Genomic DNA, 26,508 nt, shown 5'->3' with positions numbered 1-26,508 from the left:
GAGAGGCTGTGGAGTGTCTGTCCCTGGGGCTATTCCAGCTCCGTGCCCCGGGCCGTGCCCTCAGCCCCCGCTCGGTGCCGGCCACGCTCCGGCCCCCACGCCCCTCACGGGTCCTTTAAGCGCGCGCGGGCCTTTCTGCGCAGCTCTCGCGAGACATGCGCGCGCGCTCCAGCCCCGCCCCGCCAGGCGGCCTCCGGACTACGCGCCCCATAATGCCCCGCGCGCACTCACGGGGAGGGGCGGCGGCCAATGGCGCGGCGCCCCGCTGCCGGCTCCCCCCGGAAGTGACGTCAAGTGCCCCCCATGTGAGGCGATTGCAACACATGGTGCGCGGCGCGGGGGAGCGCGAGCACCGCGTGCGACGTCAGCGCCGCGCGCCGGGGGGAGCGGGCACCGAGCGGCGGGGCCCGACCGCCACCGGCACCGCCCGGGACACACCCGGCCCCAGCGCCCCGCTCCGCGCCGCCCGCCCGTCCCGCGCCGCCGCGCCCGCCGCAGCGCCTGCCGCCGCGGGAGGAGGAGGAGGAGGAGGAGGGAGAAGATGGCGGACGATCCCAGCGCTGCCGACCGCAACGTGGAGATCTGGAAGATCAAGAAGCTCATCAAGAGCCTGGAGGCGGCCCGTGGGTGAGCGCCGGGCCCGCGGGGCCGCCGCCCCGGAGCGCCGGGTGTCCCGGCTGGAGCGGGGCCGCGGCCGGGGCGCTGCCCGGGTCCGCCCGGCGCGGGGGGCCGGAAGGCGCAGCCCCGGCCCGGCCGCCCCTGCCCGGCCCTGGGGCCCTTTTGTGCGGCCGCGTGGGACCCGGCGGCCGCTCGGGCCGGGAGGGCGGGCCGGGGTCGGAGGGCAGGGCCCTGCGGGGCGCGGAGTGGAAGCGTGACCGTGCTTCCCACACGGGAAAAGGGCCGCGGCTGCCCCGGGCTCCGCCGGCCCCGGCGCGGCCCCGCAGCTGCTCCCGGCCCCGGGCGGGGCGGTTCCCCCCGGCGGGGGTGGCACAGGTGCGTGTCCCCGGTGCCCGCCACGCTCCCGACCCGTCCGGCCGCCCCGTGCCAGCTGGCACCGGCAAAAGGCGGATTCCAGCCGGAGGAGACGCTCCTCTGTCCCCCGTGCAGCCTTGGGCTGCTCCCAAGGGACCGGCTGGGCCGGGGAAGGCGGCGGGGAGGGGGGGGGAGGCAGGGGCTGAGGCAGCATTTATTCAGTGCTTTCCTTACTGACAGTTGTTTGATCTTTCTCACCCCTTCTCCTCCCAGCGAAGGTGCTCAGCTCCGTTTCCCTGAAAGTAAGCTCTTCCAAAGTTTGGATAGTGGGAAATTTAAAGTCTCTAAACCCACTTTAATCCTTGCACTTTAATTTTTATTTTTTTTTTTGTCCCCCCAGAATATCTGTTCCTGCAGCCTGCCCCATGCTAAAAGTGCCTGTTTGAGAGGGCAGCTTGGCAGTGGCTGGTTCCATCATTTGGGAACCCTCTTGGGCCTGAGGAATTGCAAGACTTCAAGGTTCTTGGGCTGTAAAATAGCAAAGAAAGTGTGTCTTGGTAGAGAGCCTGGTAAAATAAAAATGAAGGGTCGCTTCTTAGCCACCCTTGTGGCTCCAATTTTCACAGGCTCACCTGAACAGGTATTGCTGTAGCTGGGGCAGCACTGGCATCGTTCTGTGCCCCCCCCAAAAGCCTGGGTTCCAGCTGACAGAGCCTGAGCTGCTGTCTTGCCGTGTCCCTAGTGCTGGTGCTTGCTCTGTGGAGTCGTTCAGCTGAAAACTAACCCAGGCAGGAGGAGATCCCGAGCCACAAGTCTCCCTGAATATATTTTACTCTGATTCATGATGCAGCTATGCAGGGATGGTGAGTGGGGAGCCTGGGCTGCCCTCCCCTGTGGCACAGTGGACTTTGGCTGCCCTGGTGTGGGCAGCACGGGTTGTGCTCGCAGGGGTCCCAGGAAGCTGGAAGGGCTTGGGAAGCTCCAGGCATCTGCTGGAGCTTGTGACATTGCTTTGTACAATGGAAAATGTTTTGGAAATGTAGAGTTGGAGTTTTGTCTCTCCCTGGTTTGAGCTGTGCCCATTTCAGTGTCCGGTCTTGTGTTGTTTGGGGTAGATGAGTGCTGCAGAGAAGGTCCCAGCAGCTGTTGGAGTGCTTCTGGGAGGCTGAAGGGCAGGTGTCTCTTGTGGTATCAGCTTCTTGGGGCCACGCCCAGGTGTCTGCCCTGTCTTCCCTCTTCCAGTGATCTGTGGAGCAGCTCTGCTGTGCAGCAGAGGTGCCACAGACACGGTCAGATCTGTGTAGGAAGTTTAGCTATGCCCCCTGGATCCAGCACATCTCCTGGAGGGGGTCATCCTGCTGTTTCTTAATGTAATCTCTGCCAGCTGCTAAAGCAGCTCCTGAAGAAGGCGGTGCTGGTGCCGGCAAGTCTTCTCTGAGCAAGGTGATGCTGGTTCAGTGTCGTTCAGGGAGGCCTAGCCAAAGTTATCCTGGTTTGGGAGCAGTGAGAAGAAGAAGTGCTGCAGCCTCAGCTCCCAGCAGGCTCAGGCTCCCTGGCACAGGAGGTGTGGGGCAGTGGAACAGGCTTTTCCGGCCTTTGGAAGAGTTGCTTCCTCTTCCTGTGGAGTAGGAAGACCTGTTCTGGGGTGGGTTAGGGGGCAAAGCCTTCCAGCAGGGTGATGTGGAGGGCCAGGATCTCGCTGGGAAGGCGTCCCCACCTTCCCTTACTCTTGTGCTCCATTAGTGACCCAGCAGCAGTGTCCCAGTTTTGTGTGCTGGCTGTTCCTGCAGGGGATCAAAGGACAGGAAATGGATGAAGCTGGAGTTAGACATTCCCTTGGCATGTGGTGGTTGGGGCACCTCTGCTCTGATCCAGCTCATGTGGTAAAATCTCAGTGGAGTCTGCAGGGTGTTAACAGAAGTCAAGTGAGCAGGAGGGCGAGGAAGTGCCTTTATGGGATTGTTGAGGAAGGGGGCAGTGCTTGGTCAGAGCACCCAGGGGAAAGATTAAAACCTCAGCTTTCCCAGAAGCTGATCAGTTGGAAGCCAGCAGGGGTAGGTCTGCCTCGCAAACCTGGAGGTAACGTCCTAGTGGGAATGCCCTGTGTTGTTTTCCCAGCCCTGCTAAGGAAATCTGGCTTTCTCACTGATCTCTATAGAAAGAATCTGTCAGTTCAAAACAATGAAAAATAATTTTTAACTCCCCAACCCCTCCTCAAACCCTGTCTCTGCTGACAGGGACTAGAAGGAGCTGTTATCTGTGTCTTACTTCCTAAAACAGAAGTTATCTCCTTCCAACTCTCCAAAGTTGAATTGCAAACTGTGTGATCCTGTAGAGAGTGGCTGAGTTGGTGTTTCTGATTTGGTGAGGTGGAGGGGGTAGCTGGGCTCTGCACAGGGTGTGAGGAGGAGCAGAGGGACCAGTTCAGCACTCAGGCAATTAACCTTTGTGGCCAGAAGAAGGTGGGAGTAAAAGGCTCCTGATGGGCCAGTTGTGGCCTTGTCAGAAGTTTACCCTTGTCATGCATCTCTGAGAGCTTGGAGTGCTCAGCCTTTGATCTGACATCTCTGCTTCTCCCCTACTGAGAGATTCATTTTGCTTTCAGTACACAATTCAGTTTTGTAGAACAGATTTGGAGAAACACTGGGCCCCCCAGAAGCTGCAGCTGTGTCTTTCTCTGTGGAGCTGCAGCAGCCCAAGTGGAAGCAGCATTAGCCACTGTGTTTTCCTTTCTTCTCCTCTCTCTCTTGGGGCTTTTCTGCTGTTGCTTCATGCAGTTTTTCAGTGTCAGTGCTAAACTGACAATCCCTCTTTGTTCCTTTGGTCTCTGCAGTTCTGAATAGTTAGCTGGGCAATGGGCAGGGCTTTCTGCTAATCTAAGCTGTAAATGCTTGACAAAATCAAGTATCAGCAACAACAGGCAGTTTCTTTGCTGGGAGAGGACCTGAGATGTCACATTGGAATCATGTTTGGAAACTTCTCCATATCTTAGAAATGCTTTCTTCTGCAAACATCTCTGCTTACAAATGTACTGACACCTCTCTGGCCAGATGGGCTTCCAGACCCCAGGTGAGAGTGCAGGGTGGGGAGCTCCCTTACAAGGGGAAGACTTTCAGGAATGTGCTCTCTGGAGACATCTCCCCTGTCCTGAGTTTGCTCTGTTGGGAGCAGAAGCCCTTGTTGATTATTTTACTGAAACAGGAAAAAAGGAGGTGAAGATTGAGGTGTCACTAAAGGCACTGACTGCAAATACAACTGAGGCTGGTGTTGGGAAGAACATTTTTCCAAATTATGTGCTCTGGAACATGGGTCAAACAGGGCAAATGCAGAAACCAAGTCTGAACAAGTAACTTATTCTGGTTGTAACTGGAAGAAATGTTTCAAAGCTGGAGGAGGGAGAAATGGCAAGAGAAGGGGGCATCTTGGTGTCCCCAGAGGCTTGGGAGGAAAGCAAAGTGTTGCAGTTCCTGCCTGGGTTTGCATTCTGCTGTGTTGAGACTTCCACCTGCTACATGGAAGAAACAGAAAGTGAGAGAAATAATGTCACCTGAAGGACAGAGGCCTGTCTCTCCTGCAAAGAGAGACATAGTTCTGCTTGAGTTCCTGGAAAATGGAATACAGTTCTGCTTGAGGGTGAGCAAGCTCACCTGTTGCTTAGAGAGGAAAGATTTGCCCACATCATTTGCAGCTGGGTTCTCTTGCAGTCTGTCTGGAGTCTTGCTGGTCCTGATGGAAAAGCCCAGCCTTGGAATTAGGTTCAAGCTGCTGCTGTTTCCCAGCCTTGTGCATCAGGAACAGGAGGCTGCACTTCTCAACACCTTGTTTTGGGATATGCTGGGATGGTGCTGCTCTGGAACTGGGCAGCTTGGCAGGGCTGAGATGTGCTTGGACAACCTGAAGCTTCTGAGGAGTAAGGTAGTCTTAACCTGTTCCACTGTGAGGATGGTGGGCCTTTCCAGAAGTGGTCTGGGAGCCCACCTGGCTGTGAGTTAACAGCACTGTGGGTGGAGCTGCAGCAGCTCCACTGCTGGGGGGCAGTCAGGGGATCACTGGGGTCAGTGACAGCTATCTCCTGTACAGCTTTGCCTTGTTCCCAGTTTCTTTTGAACAAAGTCCTGGGAAGCCATGGTGCTGGCGTTCTCTCATGCTGCCTGAGCTGTATTTCAGTTCAGCAGAGCTCCTGCAGCACTCTCCTGTGAGTGGATTGTTCTGCTGGTGGTGCTGAAGGTGAAATTGTGCTGGGATAACTGTGGGACAGTGTTGTAGCTGAGTTAACTACAGCGTGGATTCTCCTGTTCCATACAGGACACGGCACAGCAGATTTAGGGTGTGCTCTTGCTTCAGTGTGACACCACCACCATGCCCAGGCAGGTACCAGAGCAGCTCTCTTGGCTCAAGGGGGTGTCACACACCAGGAGGAGCATTTGGTGAGATCTCTCAGCGCTGACTGGTGTCTGCCTGCACTGGCAGAGATGTGTCAGTCCAGAGGCTCTCTTCCCTGCTCCCAGCCTGGCAGCAGATCTCTTTCCCTGTCTTCTTTATCAGGAAATGTTTGTGGCTGTGTCTCGGACCTGGGCTCTGGGTCAGTTTAACTGTTGATACAGGAGCTGTTTCTGCAGCTTTCACCTTAGGATGGGGGGTGTGATGAAGGCCTTGCCCCAGGCCTGGGTGAGCTGGTGCATCTGGGAAGGGCAGAGCCAGGCCAAGGTGGTCCTTAGCTTTCCAACTCATGCTGTGTATTTAGGTTGCAGCACTGTTATGTTGTGGTAGTGCCGGTCATGGGAGAGGCTTGAGGATCTCTCCTGTGAGCTGGTTGGGCCATCTCTCTAGTGGCCCTCTCTTGCAGGAAAGTCCTGCTCCAGCTGGAATTGAGCTGGGCTGTCACACTGGGAAATGTGAGGCATGGGTGGGACAAGGGCTGGAGGAGCAGGTGTGTCTGCAGGAGTTGTGCTTTACTGACAGTGAGTTTTCTGCTTTGACTTGGTGGTCTGACCTTAGTGTGGAGTGTTCAGGGAAGAGGTTGTGGTTTAAGTTCTTACCCAAGGCAGATTGCTTCCTCCAAACTGTGCTTTCTCATCCTGCCTGGGGCAGGGGGAGTTCCTGAAGGAGGTCATGTTTCTGTGAGAGGCAGAGGCTATAATGCTAATACTGCCTTTTGCTTCTGGTGGTGTGAGGAGTGGGAGGAGGTGTTTGCAGAGAGGCTGGAATAGAAACGGTCCAGGGCAGAAGGGAGAGCTGAGGGCACTGAAACCAGTGGCAGGAAACCACGTGGGATGAACAGCAGCTGCTTCCACACCATTTCCCTGCTCTGTTGGAGCTCTTCAGGCTGCCAGTGTTCACAGTGCTGGGGTAGAAGCTGAATGTGGATTTCATGTAGGCAGGGCTGATCAGACCTCTCAGGACTAAGCAGTGTGTCTCGTGTTTCAGTGGTGCTCAGAGTGGGAGGTCTGAGAAAGGTGTGCCAGGTGGGAAGAGGAGCCAGGGAAGTTGAAGCCAGGGACAATGTCCAAAGGGTTGCTGACATCTTGCTGCTTGCCTCAATCTAATAGTTGTAAAACATTTCCTGGGCTCTCACCTGCTGCTGTACCTGTTCCTTTTGAATTGCAGTGACAATTAGGAAGTGCTGTTTGGAGAGAGCTCCCTAGCAGGGGGCTGAGGAGGACCTGAGCTGGAAAAGTGGCTCTAAATCAGAACTCCAGCAAGTGTCTGACAGCCTGTGGCTGTGCACAGCCTGGTACCTCTTTTACAACTGTGTGAATCATTAGTGAGCAGTGTGATTCATGCACAGATCATCATTCACTTTGAGCTAATGAATGAGCCCCTGAGGAATGACGTGGTAGGAGATGGGAACAAGCACCTCAAAAGAGGACAGACTTTTTTGGCTTTGTGGCAACTAGATTTCTTTTCCCTCCTGTTAGCCACCTATTCCCATGTAGCTCTGGGGCATTAGGATCTTAATAAGCAAATCTGGATTTGTTTCAGTCCCTCAGTGTACGTCTTGTACCCAAATGGCCCATTAGCATAATGCAACAAGTCTTTTAAACTTGGAGCATTAATAATTGGAGAAGGAGGAGGGAGAGCAGGGAAGCTGTGGCAAAACTGAGCCTCCCAATGAGTCACAAATGTCTAAAGTGCAGAAATGTCTGTTCCACTTCCCAGTAATTGGGCATCCGGGCTTTCTGCATGAGGTCAGATGCAGCCAATAAGGCCTATTCAAAACATGCCTGTGCAATTATGTTTTGTGGTGTGTTGCCTTTGATCTGAGGATTTTGGAGAGGCATTGATTCACCTTCTCCGAGGGGTGTGCAGGATGCACTTGTGCTGATTCAGTGCTTGGGATGAAATTGGGATCTGCTCCTGGAGCTGCAGGGATGTGGGATGGGGGTGCTGGTGGTGGCCCGAGCAGCGGTATCAGAGCCAGCCCCAGTGTGGGGACAGAGCTGGCCCCAGTTTGGGGATGGAGCTGCTGACATGTCCCTCTGGGAAGGTGGTACGTGGTGGCCCAGGGGCCAAGGGCTCGTGCTCACCTGCTACCTCTGCAGCCCTCAGGCACAGGAGAGCTGCCAGACCGTGCTGTGTGGAGGAGTAGGAGTCCCTGACCTGATTCTTGTCTCACCTCCTTTGTGTCCTGGGAGTGAGGGAGGCTGAGCTCAGGAGGCAGCTCCTGGCAGGCGGCCGGCGGCTGCTCAGGGGGAAGCGCTGCCTCCCTCACCTGACCCTTGCTCAGGCTGTGGCCAGGCTCGCCTCTGCTCCTTTGCTGTGCAGCCATTTGCTGCCTCCCTGTGGGAAGCTTTTCCTGGCTGCTGGAGCCAGGGGTGCACTGAGGAAATGAGGCTTGCTTGTGTTTTCCAGGGTGGGTTCTGGCTGGGTGCTTTTCTCCCTGGCTGGCACTCAGAGCTTGGTTGGCATCTGGTGGCCTTTCCTCGCTGAGAAGGGGGGTGGGTGAGGGGAGGAGGGCAGGATACTTTTGCAGGACAGTCTGTCTGCTTCAAGCTGGTTCTGGTTACATGAAGTGCTTTTTCTATCCAGTCTGCCAGCATTAGAGGTGATGTACAAGATTCCTGTTGAGGGCTTTGGAGCAGGACTACAGCAGGAGAGCCTGGCATTGTGTGAACCATGGTGGAATAGCTGCATGGTCTCATGCTGTGCCGTTAAGTGGTTTTCCTTTGTCCAGGGGAGAGATGGCATTCAGAGGCTGATGGAGGAATTCAGTGTCAGGGGTGTTTCTTCAATTCACTGGGGGGGGGCTTCATTTTCTCCAGTTGATGCTTATGCTGAAAAGGATTCCTGAAGAATTAATTACTTGGTCTCCTGACTCTGTAAATTCTCTCCTCATAGCCACCCTGTCCCCGTTTTGTCCTTTTTCTCTGCTTCTGAGGTATCAGTAGATCCAGAGAGATGAACTCTGCCTTACTTTTCCTTGGGAACTGGCCCCTTCTATACCTTCAAACCCTTCTTCGGATGACATGGAAACCTTTGAGGAATGACTTGTATTCATGTTGCCTTTTAGGAGATGATCCAGAGCTCTGCTGCATGCTGGAGTAAAATGCAGGATGCCTCTGGGGGATTGTGAGGTTTCTGCTGAAATTGTGCTGTACAAAGTTCTGCCCGGCTTTTGGCTGAGCTCCACATTAAACCTCAGAGGAGCTGTGGTGGGCCCCACTGAGCTCCCCAGTGCTGTGTGCTCTGTCTGGGTGTCTGTGCAGTGCTTGTGTCCTGCTCCATGTGCTCAGAGCCCATGGGCTGAGCAGGGAGGGGGAGTTGATCTGCTTCTGGTGGAGGCATCACAAAACCGAGGTGCCTCCAAACAGCAGTTAGGCTGGGGGTGTTTGCTGGGTTTATTGCAGTCTTTGGCTTCCAGATGATGTGGCCTCTGAGGGATCCTGGACTCTGGAGATTCCCAGCTCCTTCCTAGCAGGTTTTCCAGGAAAAGTTGTGCAGCTCTTTCATCTGCTGTTGTCTCTTCAGATCTGGCATCTCAAGTGGACTTGAGCTACTTTATGTTTGATGAAGCCTTTGTCTTATTAAAAGACATTAAGTCTTTAATGGGTGCAGCTGTGACCTGTTTGTTTTCAAAGCCATAAGTTGCAGGAGTGTGTGTAGGACTTCCTTCTGGCAAGGTCAGTGCTTTTGCACTTAGGGCAGGATGAGTGGGGAGTGTCTGATGGCCTGGGTGTTGTAAGGGAACCCAAACCAGCAATTTTGTACTTGCCTGCACCAAAGGACACTTCCTTTTTATAGCACTCCATTCAACATCTCTGCTCAGGTACAGCATGAAAAACCCTCAAATATTCTTTCCTCACATCACTGATTCGGTGTGCCCTGAGTGTAGTCCTTCACTGAAGTGCCACGTGCCTGCAGCACTGTGGGTGTTGGTTCAGAAGCAGCTCTTCGGCACCTCTGGGATATCCCAGATGGAGTTCTGCCCTATGCTGGCATCTGCCTTGCAACTGGCTGCATGTGGAACTGCTTTAGCCACCATATAACTTGGGTAGCCTTGCCTGTCCAGGCATCCTGGGCTCCTTGGGATATGTTGTGCCTGCCTAGTAATGCACAGTCCTGGATGGAGAGCAGCAGAGGTTACCTGGGGAAGGCACTGTGGCTTGGAGCAGTGTGTGGCAACAGTTGTTTCATAGAAAGCTTCCGAGCTGTGGAATGTGGTTGGGATCAGATTATCTGGGAGCTGTTGGCTCTGTGCTCCTGCCAATCTTTGGCAGTCACACACAGGCCTGGTGCTGCCTTTGGTTCCTGGGGAGAGCAGGATGCTCATGAAGCTGTGCCCTGTAAAAATAAGCCCATTTTGAGTCCTAGGGAATGACTGCCCTCCCTTACCTCTGTATCCCACATTCCACAGTGTGCTGTGAGTGTGAAGTGTTTCACTGTGGAACAGCTACAGCTCAGCTGCTGTTTGTCAGGTCTTCTCTGATAGCACAGGGCAGGCCAGTCACTGCTATTTATATAGCAGGCTGTGAAATTAATGCTCTCCCGTGCCAGCTCATAGCCCAAATTGCAGGAGACAGGTTGATTGACTGCTCCTCCTCAGAGTGCTGGTGGTTGTGTGCCTGGTAGAGGGGAGCTGTGGTGGGTACTGCTGGTTTGGGGTGTGGCACTGCAGGACCCATTTCAGTAGCATGGCGCTGTGTAAGGTGGTAGGAGCCTTTTGGAAAACCACTCCATTGCTGTCTAGTGCCAGCTGAAAGCTGAAGGTGTAAGGATCTGCTCAGCTGTTCCTTCTGGTGGCAGGATGGTAGGAACGTGGTGACAAAGCCCTGCAGGTGGAGATGGCCACACAGAGCAGGAGGCTCCTGTGGCAGCTGTCATGGAAAGCAGCCACGGAGTGCATGTGGCAGCCCATCTCAGATGGGTGCAGTGCCTGCTTTGTGCTCTGGGCTCCTGCTCTGGTGCCTCCCTCACGCTGGGGCACAGAGCACGTCCACAGAGAGCCCCGCTCCTGGTACCGAGTGTGGCGTGGGCTGGGAGCAGGGACCCAGCTGGTGCCAGCATCCTCTGGGCCATTCCTTCTCCTGGAAGGGACCCAGCCATTCTCCTGGCCTGCACACACAGCACGGGGAGGGCTCCTAGGGGATCCCCCCTTTCCTGGCAGGAAAGGAGCTGCTCGGGTGCCACAGCAGCTGCTTGCAGGCGTGGCATGGCTCCCGTGCAGCTCTGGGGACTGGCTTAGTGGCAATGCAGTGCTGCCCACACTGCCACTTGCTGTGATCACTTGTCAGCAGTTGCTCTGAGGTCTCTCTGTGTCTGGGAAAGCTGTTTGGTGGCACAGTTGTCTGAAATTCCAACTGTAGTGACATTGGAGTTTTAATAATAGAAAGGCTGTCCTATCCACAAACCTTGATTTTCTGAGGAACTTGCTTATTTTTGCTTCCCCTCTTCCCTCAAACAGCCCTCCAGGACACTGTGGGAGAAAGCCAGAGCTCACCTGCTATGGTGTGAGAAAGTTGGAGCTTTGATTCTTGTCCTCTCTCTTAGAGATATCTAATGCTGCTCATGGCAGGTGCTGATAAATCTGAGCTAATTGTCCATTCCTGGCAGGGCTGGCACCGTGAGCAGTACCCACAGTGCAGACAGTGCAGGCCTTCTGCCTCTACAGAGCTGGCACTGAACTGCCTCCTTGGTTCTTTGTAGTGTGTGGGCTGGTGCCATCATGCTCCTGATTGTTTCCTCTGCCCCGTCCCCTGAGCAGTGGCACTTGTGCTGCTGGCCTGTGGCCTGGGATGCTGTTTCCCTCCATCACAAACATCTTGAGCATCTCGCCCTTGGATGGCACTGGCAGCTCTTTGGCCAGAGCAGGGACAGCAACTGGCTGGAGCTCTGCAAGCCCCTGGCTCAGCTTGGCCCAAAAGCATCAGCTCCCAGCTACTCTGGTGGAACCCGGGTGTGCTGAACCAGGGGAAAACCTCAGCAGTGCTGTGAAATCAGGATATAGCCTGGCATGGGGTCCATGCTTCCTTCAGGAGTGCTGTGGGTGATGCAGGGCAGACCCAGCTCCTGGCACCTTTGACCCCGAGCTGCCAGTGTGAGCAGTGCCCCTGATCTCACTAGATCACTTGGTTGTGCCCCATAGCAGGTGTGTGGTGCAGCTGTGCCCTCTTTTGGGAGGCCTTAGGATGGTTATGGGGAAATTCCTTCCCTCATTCCCAGGTAAGTGTACTCTGGAGCCCTCAGCTCCGGAGGGACAGGGTGGGATTTCCAGAAATACCTTTTATCTTGTTGAGGCTGCAAAGACCCCAAGGAGACTCGGAAATTGCCTTACTCTACAGAATAACCTATTTTTTTCTGAGTTTTTTTGAACTGCAGCTTTTTTAGAAACTCTTTGCTGCATTTTGTCTCCTTAGGGTGAGTTTAGCAGATGCACCACAGGGTTTTTAGACTCTGCCATACTGCATTAGGGTCACAGACAGGTACAAGCTTGCTTTGAAAGAGGAAAGCTGCTCTTGCATGGTTGGATAACAAGGTGTTGGCAGCTTGTGAGGTAGTTCTGCAGCCACCCAGGGTGCTGGTGCCCTTCTGCTTCAGCTGGTGTCTTGCTGGTCTCAGTCTTTGGTTGTTTGCTTGTTTAGTGATCCCTTGGAGTGCTGGGTGCGTGGGGACATGGTGACAAGCTGGCTGGTTCCTTGTGCTCTAGGCTTCCCGCAGCCTGGAAGGTTGCTCCTGTGGCAAGCTGCATGCCAGCTGTTTTGCTGGGTTCTGCAGGAATTGGTTAGAGCCTGAAATAGCTCTGACAGTGTAAATAGTGGTGAAGCATGCCAAACCTGAGAAGTGCACTTGATGTTGGTAGTGGAAGGTGCTTTTGGATACAAATCCAGACTGGAATTTGCTGAAGGATTGGCCCAGGCACAGTACTGTGCTGTGCTGAACTAGTTGGAGATTTAAATGTGGGGAGTGTATCCTCTGAGACCCTTTTGTTTGTTTGCAGTAATGAATCACCAAGGCTTGTGAAGGCTACTGTGTTACCTCGGGTGGTGTGTTCCTAAGGAGCAGTGCTGTGACCCTGCCTGATGGATGAGGTGCTGTGTGTAGGATCAGTAACCCCTAGTAGGATCCAGTACATGCTCTGTGCTGGCACCAGTGTTTCTGGGGCACTGGAACACAGCACAAGGCCAGGGGCTGGCATCTGAGGGGGGTGACTTGCATTTGAAAACTGATGGGAGCTTTTTAAATGACTTTTTACTGAGGAATTGCTCTTGGGAGTGCACACACAGCCTTCCTCCTTGTGCACAAAGCTGGGGAAGCATCTGGAGAGTCAGTCCTGTGAGGAGCAGCTGAGGGATCTGGAGGGGCTCAGCTTGGAGAATAGAAGGCTCGGGGGGGCCTTCTTGTTCTCTGCAAATTCCTGTAAGGAGTTTGTAGGTGGGGGGATTGGGCTCTTCTTCCAGACAGCTTGTGACAGGACTTGCTCCCTGCTCTTTCCCCTCTGTCTTCAATTCAGGAAAAATTGGATGCAATCTCTTGGTAGCAGGAGAGCCATGGAGTGCCCAAGGGGTGTAACAGTCCCACTCCCACCTGCCACACTGGATGCCCTTAGAGGATGCAGGAAGTTAGGTGTGATGGGCAGAGCTTTCTAATCCCTGGGAAGTTGTAAGACTTTCTTCTTTGAGAGGAGAAGTTAACTCAGGAGTACCACTTCCACAGAAGTGGGGAAGAGTTGCTTTCATTCTGAGCAGCCTCTTGTCAAAGGAGCCTGCTGGGAATGATAGCCATTATCTGTCCCCTAAGGCTGGTGCCATTCACTGGGGTGGGTAACTGCTTTAATTGAGTGGGCTGTGGAGTATTCTTGGCTGGGGTGACCTGGAAGCCTGAGCGCTGCCAGGATGGCTCCTCCTGGGAATAACACAGGCCAGTGTGGCTTTGTGACTTTGGTTGGTGTGTCAGGGAGCTCAGATATTAAAACCAATTAGTTGTCTTTAAGGTCAAGGACTTATTTGACCTACCAGCCTCCATTTCAACTTGGCCTGAATTGAGTATCTTTGGGACAGGGCTGTACAACTTGTGTAAAGAAGCTAATGAAGTGATGCTTTTTAAAGCACTTCCCTGCTGCCTCTGTAGCCCAAACACTTCAGCAGGACACTGGTACATGACAGCCTGAAACAGCAGCAGGCAGGGGCTGGGGTAGGCTCCTTCCATAAGAAATGTAAAAGAGCAAAACCCTGGGGTTTGATGTCTGAAAAGCACTTTGTTGGTGCTCTGACTCAGAATCCAGAGAAGAGGCTTTTTCACAGAGCTTAGCTGGTTTGCCCTTGAGAGGGCTGGAGGATACGATGAGGGATTTGATTTTTATGCCATTACTCTAATGGGAAGCATGAAGTCTGGGTTAAATCTGAGACAATGCAGAGGCAGCACTTCAGACGTCTGGGATACTTCAATGGCAAATGGGAGGTACCTGCTGGAAGGCGGATGGGAACTTCCCCAGTTTTCCTTCTGCTTTTGGGTGGATTTGAACCACAAGGCAGCTTAGGGGATTAAGATTTCTGCAGGACCCACCCCAAAGCCCTAGGAAAAATGAATATCAAATTTATTTTCCTTTAATTTAAGCCTGCTCTGTGATTTGTGGGGTCTTATCTTCTCTGTGGCTGGGGTTGGTGCTGGTGAAGCAGCAGTGTGTGCTTAGCACAGTTCACTTAAAGCAGCTGCCAGAGCTGATGAGCTGCTCTGGGGAGAAAAGTGATAGTGGGAAAACAGAAAAGACTCACTGTGACAAAGGGATCCTTCCAGTTCAGTTTTCTGTATTAATATGAGGAAAACAACATGTTAAGACAGTACTTGGGCTCCTTAGTGCTCCAGCTGTCTGAGAACAAATTAAATAGCCTCTAAGATGTCCTTGAAGTATGTGGCTGCATTGTTTTAAATAATCTCTGCTGGGAGCTGCTTCCATTCCTTCTGCTCACAGCCCTTGGTCTGTACATGTGTTCTTTCTTCCCATGTCATACCCCAGAGTAAACAAGCAGCTTTTGGAGGACTTGCTTGGTAGAGGCTGAGCACTGAAGAAGAGCCTGTTTTGGTTTTGTTTTCTTTCCCTCTGTTGTCCAGCACAAGGGGAATTACACCAGTGGCAGTGAAGAAGCGTCCTTGGGGGAAGGAGGAGAGAACTGTGTACATGGGATATGATGTGAGGGTGCTTGTTGCTTTGCTGCCTGCTCACATCCCTTTTTTCCCTCCCCAGCAATGGTACCAGCATGATCTCGTTGATCATTCCCCCCAAAGACCAGATCTCGCGAGTGGCAAAAATGTTAGCGGACGAGTTTGGCACTGCCTCCAACATAAAGTCCAGAGTGAATCGCCTTTCAGTACTGGGAGCCATTACATCTGTACAGCAAAGACTGAAACTCTACAACAAAGGTAACTTCTAGCTTGTATGGATGCTGGCACACTTCCCTTTCTTGGAAGCAGCCTTAAGTTCCTGCACTATGCAGTTTTCTGCTAATCAAATCTGTTGGCCTGTGCTGCTGTTTTGCACTGATATTCCAGGTATGTTGCCCTTGGATGGCTACTTCAGGGGTGGACTTTGGGACTAGAATAGTAAAGTGGTCCTTGTCTTTAAGGCGTTGGGTCATGATTCTGTCCTTAGTGCTGACTCTGCTAAACTTGGCTAGGCTTAAGAGGTGGATGTTCTGCAATAGTTCATTTGTGTTAAAGTAGTAATTTTCTGTCAAGCAGAAACTTCTGTGTGCCTTAAGCATGGCATTGAGCAGCTGCCATCATTCTGGGGGGAGCAGACCCAGGCCATCTCAGATGAGCCCTGGAAGAGTTCATTGTTACTGCTTTTGCACTGGCCTGTGGCCTTCCCTGGGATGGCCACTCTGAACATCCCTGTGTGGGGACCAGCAGAGCTTCAGGGGCTGCTCAGCCTTTCTCTGGGGTCTGTGAGCTTGGAAACTCATGGGTTTAAGAAGAAGATGCATGTCTACTGCAGGTGCACTGATTGAGTTTGATCCCCATTGTAGAGACCTGGGAGGGAATGAGGTGGGGAAAAGGGAAAATGAAAAGTTTGGGATCTTGAATTTCAACTCTGCTACAAGTCTCAAGGGCTGGCAGTCAGTTTTTGATGGCTACAGCTTGCCACATTCCTTAATGTTCTAAACCTGCATTGTGTTGTTTGTAGTACCTCCAAATGGTCTGGTTGTTTACTGTGGAACAATTGTGACAGAAGAAGGAAAAGAGAAGAAAGTCAACATTGACTTTGAACCTTTCAAACCAATCAATACATCGTTGTATTTGTGTGACAACAAATTCCACACGGAGGTAAGGACTCCTCCATTGCAGGAGCCAAGGTCTGGGCACAGCCTTGCTGTGCTTGAGCCAGGAGAGCAGCAGGAACATGCCCTGGGGAGGGCACTGGAGGGCTTGGACTGCCAGAGATGGGAGAATGCCTGCTGGAGGGAGCTGAGGGACTGCCCAGCTCCTCCCCCCCCCCGAGTCTGTGTAACCCACAGACAAGAGCTCCTCTCTGTAACTGGAGGAAGGGTGGTTTTTTTCTTAACCACAGAGGCCCATAGATACTATTCCAAGTCAGGGTTTAAAATGCTGCCAAGATAAGATCAGTATTGCCAGTCTTGCTATCAGATGTGTTAACTGAGAGCCTTGGTGAAGAACTGGCTTGTGCCTAATCTGTCTAGGGGGAAGTGGGATTATTTTTATCCAACACCTAATTAAGTTAAATGAATGGTTTGAGGCATATTGAAAGAAATGTAGATTACAGCAGTCAGTGTATGGCCTCTGAGGCTGTTTTGGCTCTGGCAGGTGCAGAGGTCTCAGTGTTAGCAGTGCCCCTCATGTCCTTGATGTTTTCCATGATAAATGTATAGCCTGAGACTTAATTGCCTGTTGTGAGACCCATCTGACATGGGCTTGGCAGGCCCTCCAGTGATGTAGTTCTGCTTGTCTGTTTGGGTCTATGGAGATGGTGATCCATAAGTGGCTTCCAGAGGGCAGGAGTACAGCAGGGAAAGGTGTTCTAGTTGCACAGGTGAGGTCCATCCCTACTATTCTGTCTCCCCACAAAGGATGAAATCCCAACATGCCTTTGACCTCCCAGGAACAAAAATGTGTGCACAGGCACAGGTCTGGAGTTTTGCTGGCTCCCTGTGTCCATAGATGAGTGAAAGCAAGAGCCAAATAAGAGAATTCAGTAGAGAGCAAGGATGCCAAGCCCAGGGAGGTGTTTGTCCCTGCTTAGGTGGGCAGTGGGAGGGTGCTGGGTTTCCTCCTACCCTGTCAGGACATGGATTCATTTGGACTCCTCTGCAGCTGCTGCCTCAGGGCACTGATTCCATACAGAAGTGCCCAGCAGGCTGTTCCCAGGAGCAGCTGCAAATCCACTGGTGCTGGTGTGTGGCACTGCTCACCATGGGTGGCAATGACCTGAAGGGAATTTGTGGGAATTGCTGCTCCTGATGATGAGATCACTGCCAGCCCCTCCTTCCATGGGCTCTGTGCTCTCCCCTGGCTGTGGGGTTATTTCCCTGGGGATTGCCTGCACTGCAGAGTCAGCTGGGGCTGGAGCAGCCTGCTGGGGGCTGTGAGCTCTGAGCTCTCACTTTGCCCCCCTCTCTGGCTGCAGAGCCTTGAACCCCGTGGTTGCCCCAGCTGGGCTGACAGCCAGGGCAGCTGCTCAGGCACCCACAGCTGTCCAGGGAAGGAGTAGGAGGAAGGGCTGCTCCTCACCTTTGGGCTACAGCTGCAGACAGGTAGGTCAGTCCAGGCCAAAGGAGCAGAGCAAAGGCAATGGTCCCTTGGTGCTTGACAGGTCAAACAGTGCAGTTGCTGCCAGAGCTGATCAAGGATTTACTGATCATTGGTACTGTATGAAAATAAAAGGAAATCAAGAAATCAGGGCTGTAGTCATGTGCTGCCTGGCAAGAGCATCTGATAAGATATCTTCCAGATATTTTATTGCCTGTTTGAAACTGAAGTAACTCCCCCAGGGGGCTGTGAGCCCTGATGTGTGTCTGAGGGATAGGATTTACAATGACTTACTTTGATACCTTGGCTGGAGCATTCATTCCAGTCCCACGTTTTGCTTGGCTCAGACCCAGTTCAATAGATTGCAGTGTAATATGCCACTTCCTCCTCTCATTCATCCCACTGCTGAGGAATTAATACAGAATATTTACTTTGGCCAGGAGATTCCATTAAACATTAGCCTCTGTTTCTTCTAAGCTTGAGAGCTGCATCCTGCGTTGTGTGGATTTTGGAAGAAGATGACTGATGGGTTTTATCCTTTCAGTTCAGCCCAATAATCAGGCTGACAGCCCTGCAGGCAGCTCAAGGTCCCGTGCAGTAACCCAGCACCATCACTTTTGGTGTTAAACTGGTGACTTCAAGCAATCTGGAGTTTTGACAAGTTCCCCATCCTACTGATGGGGTTTTGCCAGCCAGAAAGAGGAATTCTGGCTATTGCTTTTTTGGGCATGTGTAAGTGAGCAGGAGTGTGTGTGTGTGCTGGATGTTTCTGCCCACTCAGACAGCCCCTGAGGGAGCAGCAGCTGAGAGACTGCCTTGAGAAAGGAGTGCAGAGTTTGGGTGTTTGGGCAAAATGAACTCAAAAACTTTGATACTGCTCTGTGCTTTGGTTGGGCAACTTAAATGACCTTAAGGGAAATATTCAGCTGCTTTTTTTAAAGGGAGGAAAATTGAAGGATAACTTCATTTTGCAGCAGATGTTGTGGCTGTCTTCTCCACAGCCAGTTATGCGCAGGACTCTTACTGCTGCTGTTCCTGGTGCTCTGTAAGGCTGGATTTGCTACAGCCGCTGTAGATTTACTTCATCATTCTGCCTGTGGGACTTGAAGTCAGCAGGTGCAGCAGACCAGTAGTGGTGGTAGGGAGGCTGGGTCAATGCTTTGGACTACAAAACTGAACTGACAATGAACTGAGCAAGTTCTGCTTTCCTGGTTGGAATGCCAGGAGAATTACTGCTCCAGTTGTACCTGCCAGAGAGGTGAGGCAGCCTCAGAGAGGTGGGTCCATTTCACTTCACACTCTCCAGAGCCTATCTCCAGAGTTTTGCTGTCACACCTGCCCAAGACCTCAGGTGGGGAACTGGCAAAGCTGGGAAATTATGATCAAAATTAAACTTGAGTTTCCTCAATGTTGTATGGGATGGGATTATGTATGGAAGGAATTCTTCCTGTGAGGGTGGGCAGGCCCTGGCACAGGGTACCCAGAGCAGCTGTGGCTGCCCCTGGATCCCTGGCAGTGCCCAAGGCCAGGCTGAACATTGGGGCTTGGAGCAGCCTGGGACAGTGGAAGGTGTCCCTGCCATGGCAGGGGAAGGTCTTTAAGGGCTCTTCCAACAATCATGGGATTCTCTAGTGATCTGGAACAGTTACAGCTCCTCAATGTGCTGGTTTTCTTCCACTTTATTAATGAAAATACAGCCATGAGCAGCTGTGAGCTGAGCCTGATGGGGCTGTGCTGCCCCTGGCCCTCCCTCACAGCCCGTGTCTGTTGCAGGCCCTCACGGCGCTGCTCTCCGATGACAGCAAGTTTGGCTTCATTGTAATAGACGGGAGTGGGGCCCTGTTCGGAACGCTCCAGGGGAACACACGGGAAGTGCTGCACAAATTCACTGTGGATCTTCCAAAGAAGCACGGTAACACACCCTGGGTCTGCTGAGGGCAGCAGCCTGTCCTGGGCTGATATGTGTGGGTGGAAGGAGGGAACTTGGTCTGTGGGGGTTTAGCTCTGCTCAAGTCTGTGCTCCCTTGGAATCTGACAGCAAAGCCTCCAGTCTGAGCCTTCTGTCAGAATTAATGAACCACAGTAATATTCAGTTGATCTCAGAACTGGCACTTTTTATTTCTTGCTGCATTTGACCCTTTTCCTTGGCTTTGGGACAATTGTAACTCAGTATTAGTAGCACAAGCAGTAATCCCATTCGGTGGAGTCAGTTAAGGTTTGATGTGCTGGTGCTGTGTGCACCCCACAGGGAGGAGCAGCGAGCTGCTCTCTGCAGGGAGCACGGGGCCTCATAGAGCAGGGAAAATTTGAGCTCCACTCTATGTTGCTGTGTAGTAGCCAGCCACTGATGAGTTCAGCAAATTGTCTGCTGGTTACTCCCAGCCTACTGTCCTTTGTAGAGTGGGATGGGACAAAACGAAACAAAAACACTGCCTCCAGTGAGGTTGTGCAGCAGAGACTGCTGGGCTGTGCTGCGTCAGCAGTGTTTGAGGCAGCGTACAAAGGAGATGGCTTCTATTGAAGATATGGGGAAAGAAGATGTGCTCAGGTGTTCCATTTCTACAGAGCTGGGAGTCTTTATAGAAAGAAAAGAAACATTTTCCTCTGTGGAGAAAAATCTCCCGGTGGGAATTAACCCTCTTTATTCTCTGAGTGTTCCATGGCAGCCCTTGCCTCGGCTCGTGGCAAACTGAATTCAGGAGGCTGCAGCTGCCCTTGGCTGTGGTTATTCCAGGCCAGCTGTGTCCTGAGGATGCTGCTGGTGTGCAGTGGGTCCCCCATGGCTGCCCTGTCCTTCCCTGCAGGCAGAGGAGGTCAGTCTGCCCTGCGCTTCGCCCGCCTGCGCATGGAGAAGAGGCACAACTACGTGCGCAAGGTGGCCGAGACGGCCGTGCAGCTCTTCATCTCCGGGGACAAGGTCAACGTGGCCGGGCTCGTCCTCGCTGGCTCGGCCGACTTCAAAACTGAGCTCAGTCAATCTGACATGTTTGATCAGGTGAGCAGCCTGTTCTGAGCAAACCCATGTGTCTGAGTGTCAGTGGTGATTGTAGCAGAGGAATGTAACTCTGGCATCTGAAGAGATTTGATCAAAACTAAAAATGTGATGTGTCCAAAAAAGTCTCCTATTCCTAATACCTCCTGCAAGGAGCTGAGAGCACCTCTTCTTGAAACAGGGCTAATAAGAAATCTGTCCTCCCTGGTTTGGAACTGGCATTTGCATTCTTTGTGTTCCCAAATCTAAAGCAGAAGCTTTATTGGAATTTACCTCCAGTAAACCTAATCCTAGTCCCTGTTGCCTGAAAACTGTGGTTCAGTACTGTGTGTTCAGAGGTGCCTCAGGTGAAGTGCAGTAATGAGAGCAGTGACTCCCATGGCAGAGTGAGGAGTGTGACAGCCCTGCTCTGGGGTGGATTTACCATTTCCTGTCTTCTCCTTGTCTCCTTCAGCGGTTGCAATCCAAAGTGCTCAAACTAGTTGATATTTCCTACGGAGGAGAAAATGGCTTCAATCAAGCAATTGAGTTGTCAACTGAGGTCCTCTCCAATGTGAAATTCATCCAAGAGAAAAAGCTAATAGGTATGTGATGCTCTGCAGCCTCCTCCTGAGCCAGGTGTGTGGCACAGGTGCTGCTCTTGCTCTCACCCTCCTGTCAGTGCCCTTGTGCTGCCCCAGCCGTGCCATGCTGGCTGAGAGTGGCACTTGCAGTTGTTCTTTTTGCCACCTGGACACCTCAATTGCTGGTATGGGGGAGATTTGGTTGGTTTCTTTTTCCACACCAGACTTCTTGGACCTTCTCTATCCTTCCATCAGAGATCCCCTTAGTTCCAGGTCTTCTTGTGGCAGCTGCTTCTCACAGCTTCTTGCATTCAGATGCAGCTTGTTTGAGGTGCAGCTTGTGTGCTGTGCTCAGTGCTCACGGAGGCTCTGTGTGCCTGCAGGACGATACTTCGATGAGATCAGCCAGGACACAGGGAAGTACTGCTTTGGTGTGGAAGATACACTAAAAGCTTTGGAAATGGGAGCAGTAGAGATCCTGATAGTCTATGAAAACCTGGATATCATGAGATACGTCCTGCACTGCCAAGGCACGGAGGGTACGTGGTGCTCTGGGACACTGGAAGCTCTCAGGGTTTGACACCTGGGGTGCCTCACTGGGATGGGTTGGCTGGAGGAGCTCCCTGAGGACATCTGACCACAGGGATGTTGTGTAGGTCTGTGTTATTCTGCAGGTTTCCCAGCCTTTGGGGGAAAAGCTGGAACAAGCGGGGTTCCAGTGCACAGAGGGAATTGCAGTGCCAGGGGGGCACTTGGTCCCAGGGCCAGCCTGGAACTCCTTCCAGCTTTGTGAGTGTGATACCAGAGGGAAGACTGAGGTGACCTTGTGTCCAGCAACACAATTCCTGGGCCTGCAGTGGGACCTGTCCCCCTCTGTGTTGGCTCTGCAGCTGCTCTGTGCTGCTGTGCCCTGTGGGGTTGCTCACAGAGCTTTGGAGAGGAAGGAAGGTGGTGGTGGTGCCCAGACCCTCTGTGTTGTAGTTGCTGGCTGTGCTCAGTCTCCTGCTGCCTTTAAACTGCATCTTGAAGCCTTACCCAAAGTAATATTACCATTTTTTCCTCCCTTCTCAGAGGAGAAGATCCTGTATTTGACACCAGAGCAAGAGAAGGATAAATCCCACTTCACAGACAAGGAGGTATTTCAGCTTTGGGGCTTCTGGGTTTGTTCTCAGTGTGTTGGTGCAGATCTCTGGACATGTGGGCTAAGTTTGTCCCAAACACCTGAGCACAGTGACCTTCTGGCACTCAGTGACACCTCAGGGCAGGAACCTGTGGCTCTTCCTGTGTAACCCCTTGGATCCTACACCTGCTTTTCTCCAGTCTTCCCTGCTGCCAATGCCAAGGTTGTGTAGATGGGCGGTGTCAATCTTTGAGCACCACCAAACCAGCACCTCCAGAGGTTTGGTAGCCACCATGCAGGCAAGGCCGCAGACCCCTTGCTTCCTGCTTACTGGCACTGATTTGGTTGTGCAGAACCACTGTGAGGTCAGGAATGGTGACCTGGATCAGGTGCCAAGGGAGTGTCTGCTTTGGGATGTTTTGACATGTGGAACTGTCATTTGCTGCCCGAGTTTCCTGCCTGTGCAGGTCAAACTGTCATTTGCAGCCCTCGTGCACCAGGGCTGTGTTACTTTGCAGAATAAACTGGGGAAAAAAGTGTCCCTTGCCAAAGGGTGGGGATCTGTCCCACGTGGGTTGTGCCTGGGGGCCATTTCCAGCTGTTTTCCCTCCTGGAGGGAGGACTGCCCATCCCTGCTGTGCATGGAGGGTTTGCAGTGTTACTTGCAGTGAGCTGTTTCTGTTTCACAATAATCACTACACTTCCTGCTTAGAAAATGGTGCCTTTTGGCTCTGTGCTTGCATGCATCAGTGTTCCTGCCTGAGAACAAGGCCTGCTGAATGAGGGGGCAATCTCTGCAGGGGGCAGAGCAAGTCTGAATGAGCAGTGAAGCAGAGATGTAGCATGAAGTGACACTGGAGCAGAAGAGCCAAGGCAGTTTTTCTCCTGCTTCTGCACTAAATGTCATATTAGAGGCCCAAAACAGTCAGTGATTAATTTTGTAGCACCAGGAGCTGGTGGTTCTGCCTGCCCTTGCCTGGTGCAGTTGTGCCAGGAATGCCTTCCCCCAGGAATGTCCCTGTGGAGCATGAGGGCTGCTGTCCCTGCTACAGCTGACAAAGCCATGGAGCCAGCTTGGCCGGGGGGGGGGAATTTTCTCAGTACTGAACACACAGTGACTGTAACAGGGTTTTGTTATTTATTTTTCCCTTCCAATGTCTCCACAGACTGGGCAGGAACATGAACTCATAGAAAGTATGCCCCTACTGGAGTGGTTTGCAAACAACTACAAGAAATTTGGAGCAACATTGGAAATTGTTACAGACAAATCACAAGAAGGATCCCAATTTGTGAAAGGATTTGGAGGAATTGGAGGTAAACTGCAAGAGGGAAATGTGTTTGTCTTGTTTAGTGGTTGGTTTGATAATCTGGTGCCAACATGAGAGGGATTAATCTTATTTCTGTCAGTCTTGAAACCAGTTTGAGAAACAGTTGTGTTCACCAGGGTGGATTCATTCCCTGTCCAGCAGGATGGTGATCCATGTTGGGCCCTGTCACTTTCCAGCTCTGTTCCTCAAAGCCTGTGTCCTGTGCAGGGCTCAGGGTTGGGCTGTCCCCCTGTGCAGCTGCTGGAGCTCAGGGGGGCCTGAGCTGCCTGGCTCTGTCTGCACAGGGGCTTGGTGGCAGGCCCTGCCCTGGGGGCTCTGACAACCCCCAGCTCTGTTCCTGAAGCACTTGGAGCTGTTGCTCATCTCTCAGAGCCTCCCTGTACTTTTGCTCCTTCCTCCCTGATCTTCTGCTTCTTTTCAAAAGAAAAGGGTTTTTAGTCCATCCTCTGGAGCAGTGAGGCCTCAGGAAGCCAGTCCTGCTCTGGAGCCCACTGGGCATCAGCCACACCTGGCAGAGGGGCAGGTGGTTCCTGTGCCAGTCTGACAAATCCTGGGCAGGTGGAGCCGCAGCAGGGCTGTGCTCCAAGTCCTGCCTGGGCAGGGGCTCCAGACAAAGCTGTGCCACTGGCTGTGCTCACTTTGGTGAATGTGAACCAGGGAGCGGTGCATTGTAAAGGGGAATTTCTAGGGTTCAGAGAACACCAGTTGGGAGGAAAGAACCTTGGACTGTTTGGCTCCATAAGGAGCAAGGTTTCTAAGTTTCAGGGTTTGTAATTCCAGGAGTCTCTCATTTCCTGCCAGATCCAGCCTCATTGCATGGTGGGATCCTCTTTGCTCCCACGCCCTGTAGGCTGGAAAGGAAATGTCCTTGAAAATCTCCTTCACCTCACTAAATGATTCCAGGGATACAGGATTTCCAGAGCCCTGGGTTGGTGTTTGGGGTAGGAAGAGAACAACAGACACTTAAATCCTGCTTTTACTGCATTGTAAAAGTAGCTGCAGTGCCAGCTGCCCTCTGGATTTTGCTGTCAGGCCTGGATCTGAGCAGTGACATTGGGAGCAGTGATGTGCCACTGGTGTTTTGTGGAGATGCAGCCCTAGAACAGGCTCAGCTTTTCCAGGAGGAAGCTGGCCAGGCCGGGCAGTTTCCTTTGGGCACTAAATTCCCTGTGACATTTCTCAGTGCAGCTACCTGTCTGCTGCCAGGCCTGAGCTGGCCACGAGTGGGAAGCTGTGGGAGCAGGGCTGGGGGAGCTGTGCTGGGGAAGCTAAAGGCTGTTTCTTTGGCAGGTATCTTGCGGTACCGGGTGGACTTCCAGGGCATGGAATACCAAGGAGGAGACGATGAATTTTTTGACCTTGATGACTACTAGGTAGTCGAGCTGGGTCCGGCAACACGTGCCTCGCCCCTCCAGCATCCAACCCAAGGAGCAAACTCATGGTGGAAAACTCAACTGATCCCTGCCTTAGAATTGGAACATTTCCAGAACTTGATCCACAAGCATTTGGATTTAAGAAAGCAAAACCCTACACTTTGATTTGTCATAGTGTCAGTACAGCAGCAAACTACTAAGTTCCTATATGCCACTTTGGACTAATTTAAAAAGAATCCCAGTTTTTACTTTTACTCAATGGTGAAATTGGTTGCTCTTGTATTTTATGGAAATGATTTTTTTAACCTTCATGATACATTAACTGCTGTAAACCTCTTCCTTCCAAAATTAATAGAAGTAAGATCCTACTGGTTTGTTTCTTTATACTTTGATTGGAGAAATCAATTGCTGCATTTGGCAGCGCCGTGACCCATTTACATGGCATTCTCAGCTTAGCCTGCAGAAGAAATGGAACGAGGTTGGAGCCATAATTCTCTTCAAAAGCTTGAGGAGACACTGACCTGAGTGCTAGTTCATTACATGTGGCTTGCAAATTCTGATGGTTTGGGGAGGCTCACCAGCCGAACGTGCTTTAATCTATTTGCAGAAACACTGCTCTTACAAACTAGGAAATGCACTTCATGGATTGCAATGAAAATGCTGCTGGAGTCTTGGGCTTAAATTGGATTTGAGCAGTGCAGCCTTCAGGAACTTTTTTTTTTTCAGTCTTGACAAAAATAAACATGAGATTTCAGTGAAGTAAGGTACACTTGGCTTTTTGTTCCTCAGTAAGTTTTTCTTTTTGCTTTAGGACTGCGTAAGGTTTCCTTGATTATGTGAATTTGAGCCCACAGGTCTTAAATGGAAGTGGGTGTTTGACAGGAATACTGAGTCAGTGGAGTGAAGGCTGAATTAGTGCTGGGAGTGTGGAATATTTGATTTTGATCCATGGAGCACTGGCACAGCCCTGGGAACCCAGCCCTGGGAGCCCAGCACCCAGCAGTGTGGGTCCTGTGGGGATGTGCCCTTCAGGAGGTAAAGGATCACCTCTGGATGGTCCCAGACTGCCCAGGCTTTGTGTCCTGCCTGTTCCATGGAGTATCCATAGATCAGGGAGCTCATCCTTGGAGTGAGCCCAGCCTGCTGGTGACACTCTGGGGGTCAGGGGCCATGCAGGCCAGGGGAGCAGTGGCTCAAGGGCAGGTCCTGTCCCAGGGGAGCAGTGGCACAGCTCAGGTCCTGCTCCCTCCCTGGGGGCTCTCCCAGCGTTGCTCCCGGTGCTTCCCTCAGGAGCAGCTCCTGTTCCAGCTGCAAACCTTTGCCTCTTGTCCTGGTTCACTTGAACAGAGGGAGCTTCTCTTCAAATTTCTGCCACACTGTTGTTTGAGGTCCAAAATTCCTGTCCTTGTGAGCAATACCATTTGTCCCCCTGGTCCCTAATGTGGCTGGCGCCTTCGCTGCCGTCCTCACCTCCAAGCTGGAATCTCTCCCGGGAGATGGGGCTGGGTCTGCTCAGGGCTGAGCACAGCCCTGGCCCTCACAGCAGTATGTTCTGGATTTTGCCATTGTAAATGGGTCTAATGTGACATGACAAGACCACAAAAATTGGTTGTAAATTTACATTTTTGAATATACTGCTTGTTGTTTCACATGATACATTAGGGTATGCAGCTCCTTTTTGTAGTTTTTATTTTTACTATTTAAGTTTGGAAATGATGCCAAATTTTTGTATTTCTTTAATCAATGTGTTCTCTTCAGTGATATATATTGCATTATATATTGATGTGTATATCAATATATACTGATATGTATTACACTTACACATGCAAACACACTCAGTGGGGGTGGGAGATCCTAGCCTTTGCATACTATATAGCCTCTGCAGAGAGATCCCAAGCAGTGATATCTTGGTGTTGTGATGTACAGAAATGGAGAAGAGTATTAAACCATATTTAAGAATATA

General features: G+C 52.0%; 1 protein-coding gene across 1 annotated transcript; it reads left to right on the top strand.

The window, feature by feature from the left end:
- Positions 1-312: 312 nt before the first annotated feature.
- Positions 313-26,508, top strand: ETF1 (eukaryotic translation termination factor 1). The gene is made up of 10 exons (XM_030229164.2): positions 313-627; positions 14,651-14,826; positions 15,590-15,729; positions 18,943-19,081; positions 19,974-20,164; positions 20,616-20,745; positions 21,108-21,263; positions 21,796-21,860; positions 23,011-23,158; positions 24,463-26,508. The coding sequence occupies exons 1-10, from the start codon at positions 542-544 to the stop codon at positions 24,543-24,545; spliced, it is 1,314 nt and encodes a 437-aa protein (XP_030085024.2). The 5' UTR covers positions 313-541; the 3' UTR covers positions 24,546-26,508.

The sequence above is a fragment of the Serinus canaria genome, chromosome 13 (assembly GCF_022539315.1).
Source record: "Serinus canaria isolate serCan28SL12 chromosome 13, serCan2020, whole genome shotgun sequence".
NCBI classification, from domain to species: domain Eukaryota; kingdom Metazoa; phylum Chordata; class Aves; order Passeriformes; family Fringillidae; genus Serinus; species Serinus canaria.
Note: the sequence above shows the minus strand (reverse complement) of the source record. Positions and strands in the feature narration are given on the sequence as shown.

Coding starts and splice junctions, on each gene's coding strand:
- ETF1 (XM_030229164.2), top strand. CDS start 542: ATGGCGGACGATCCCAGCGCTGCCGACCGCAACGTGGAGATCTGGAAG. Junction 628..14,650: donor AGCCTGGAGGCGGCCCGTGG/GTGAGCGCCGGG, acceptor TTCCCTCCCCAG/CAATGGTACCAGCATGATCT. Junction 21,861..23,010: donor CCCACTTCACAGACAAGGAG/GTATTTCAGCTT, acceptor ATGTCTCCACAG/ACTGGGCAGGAACATGAACT.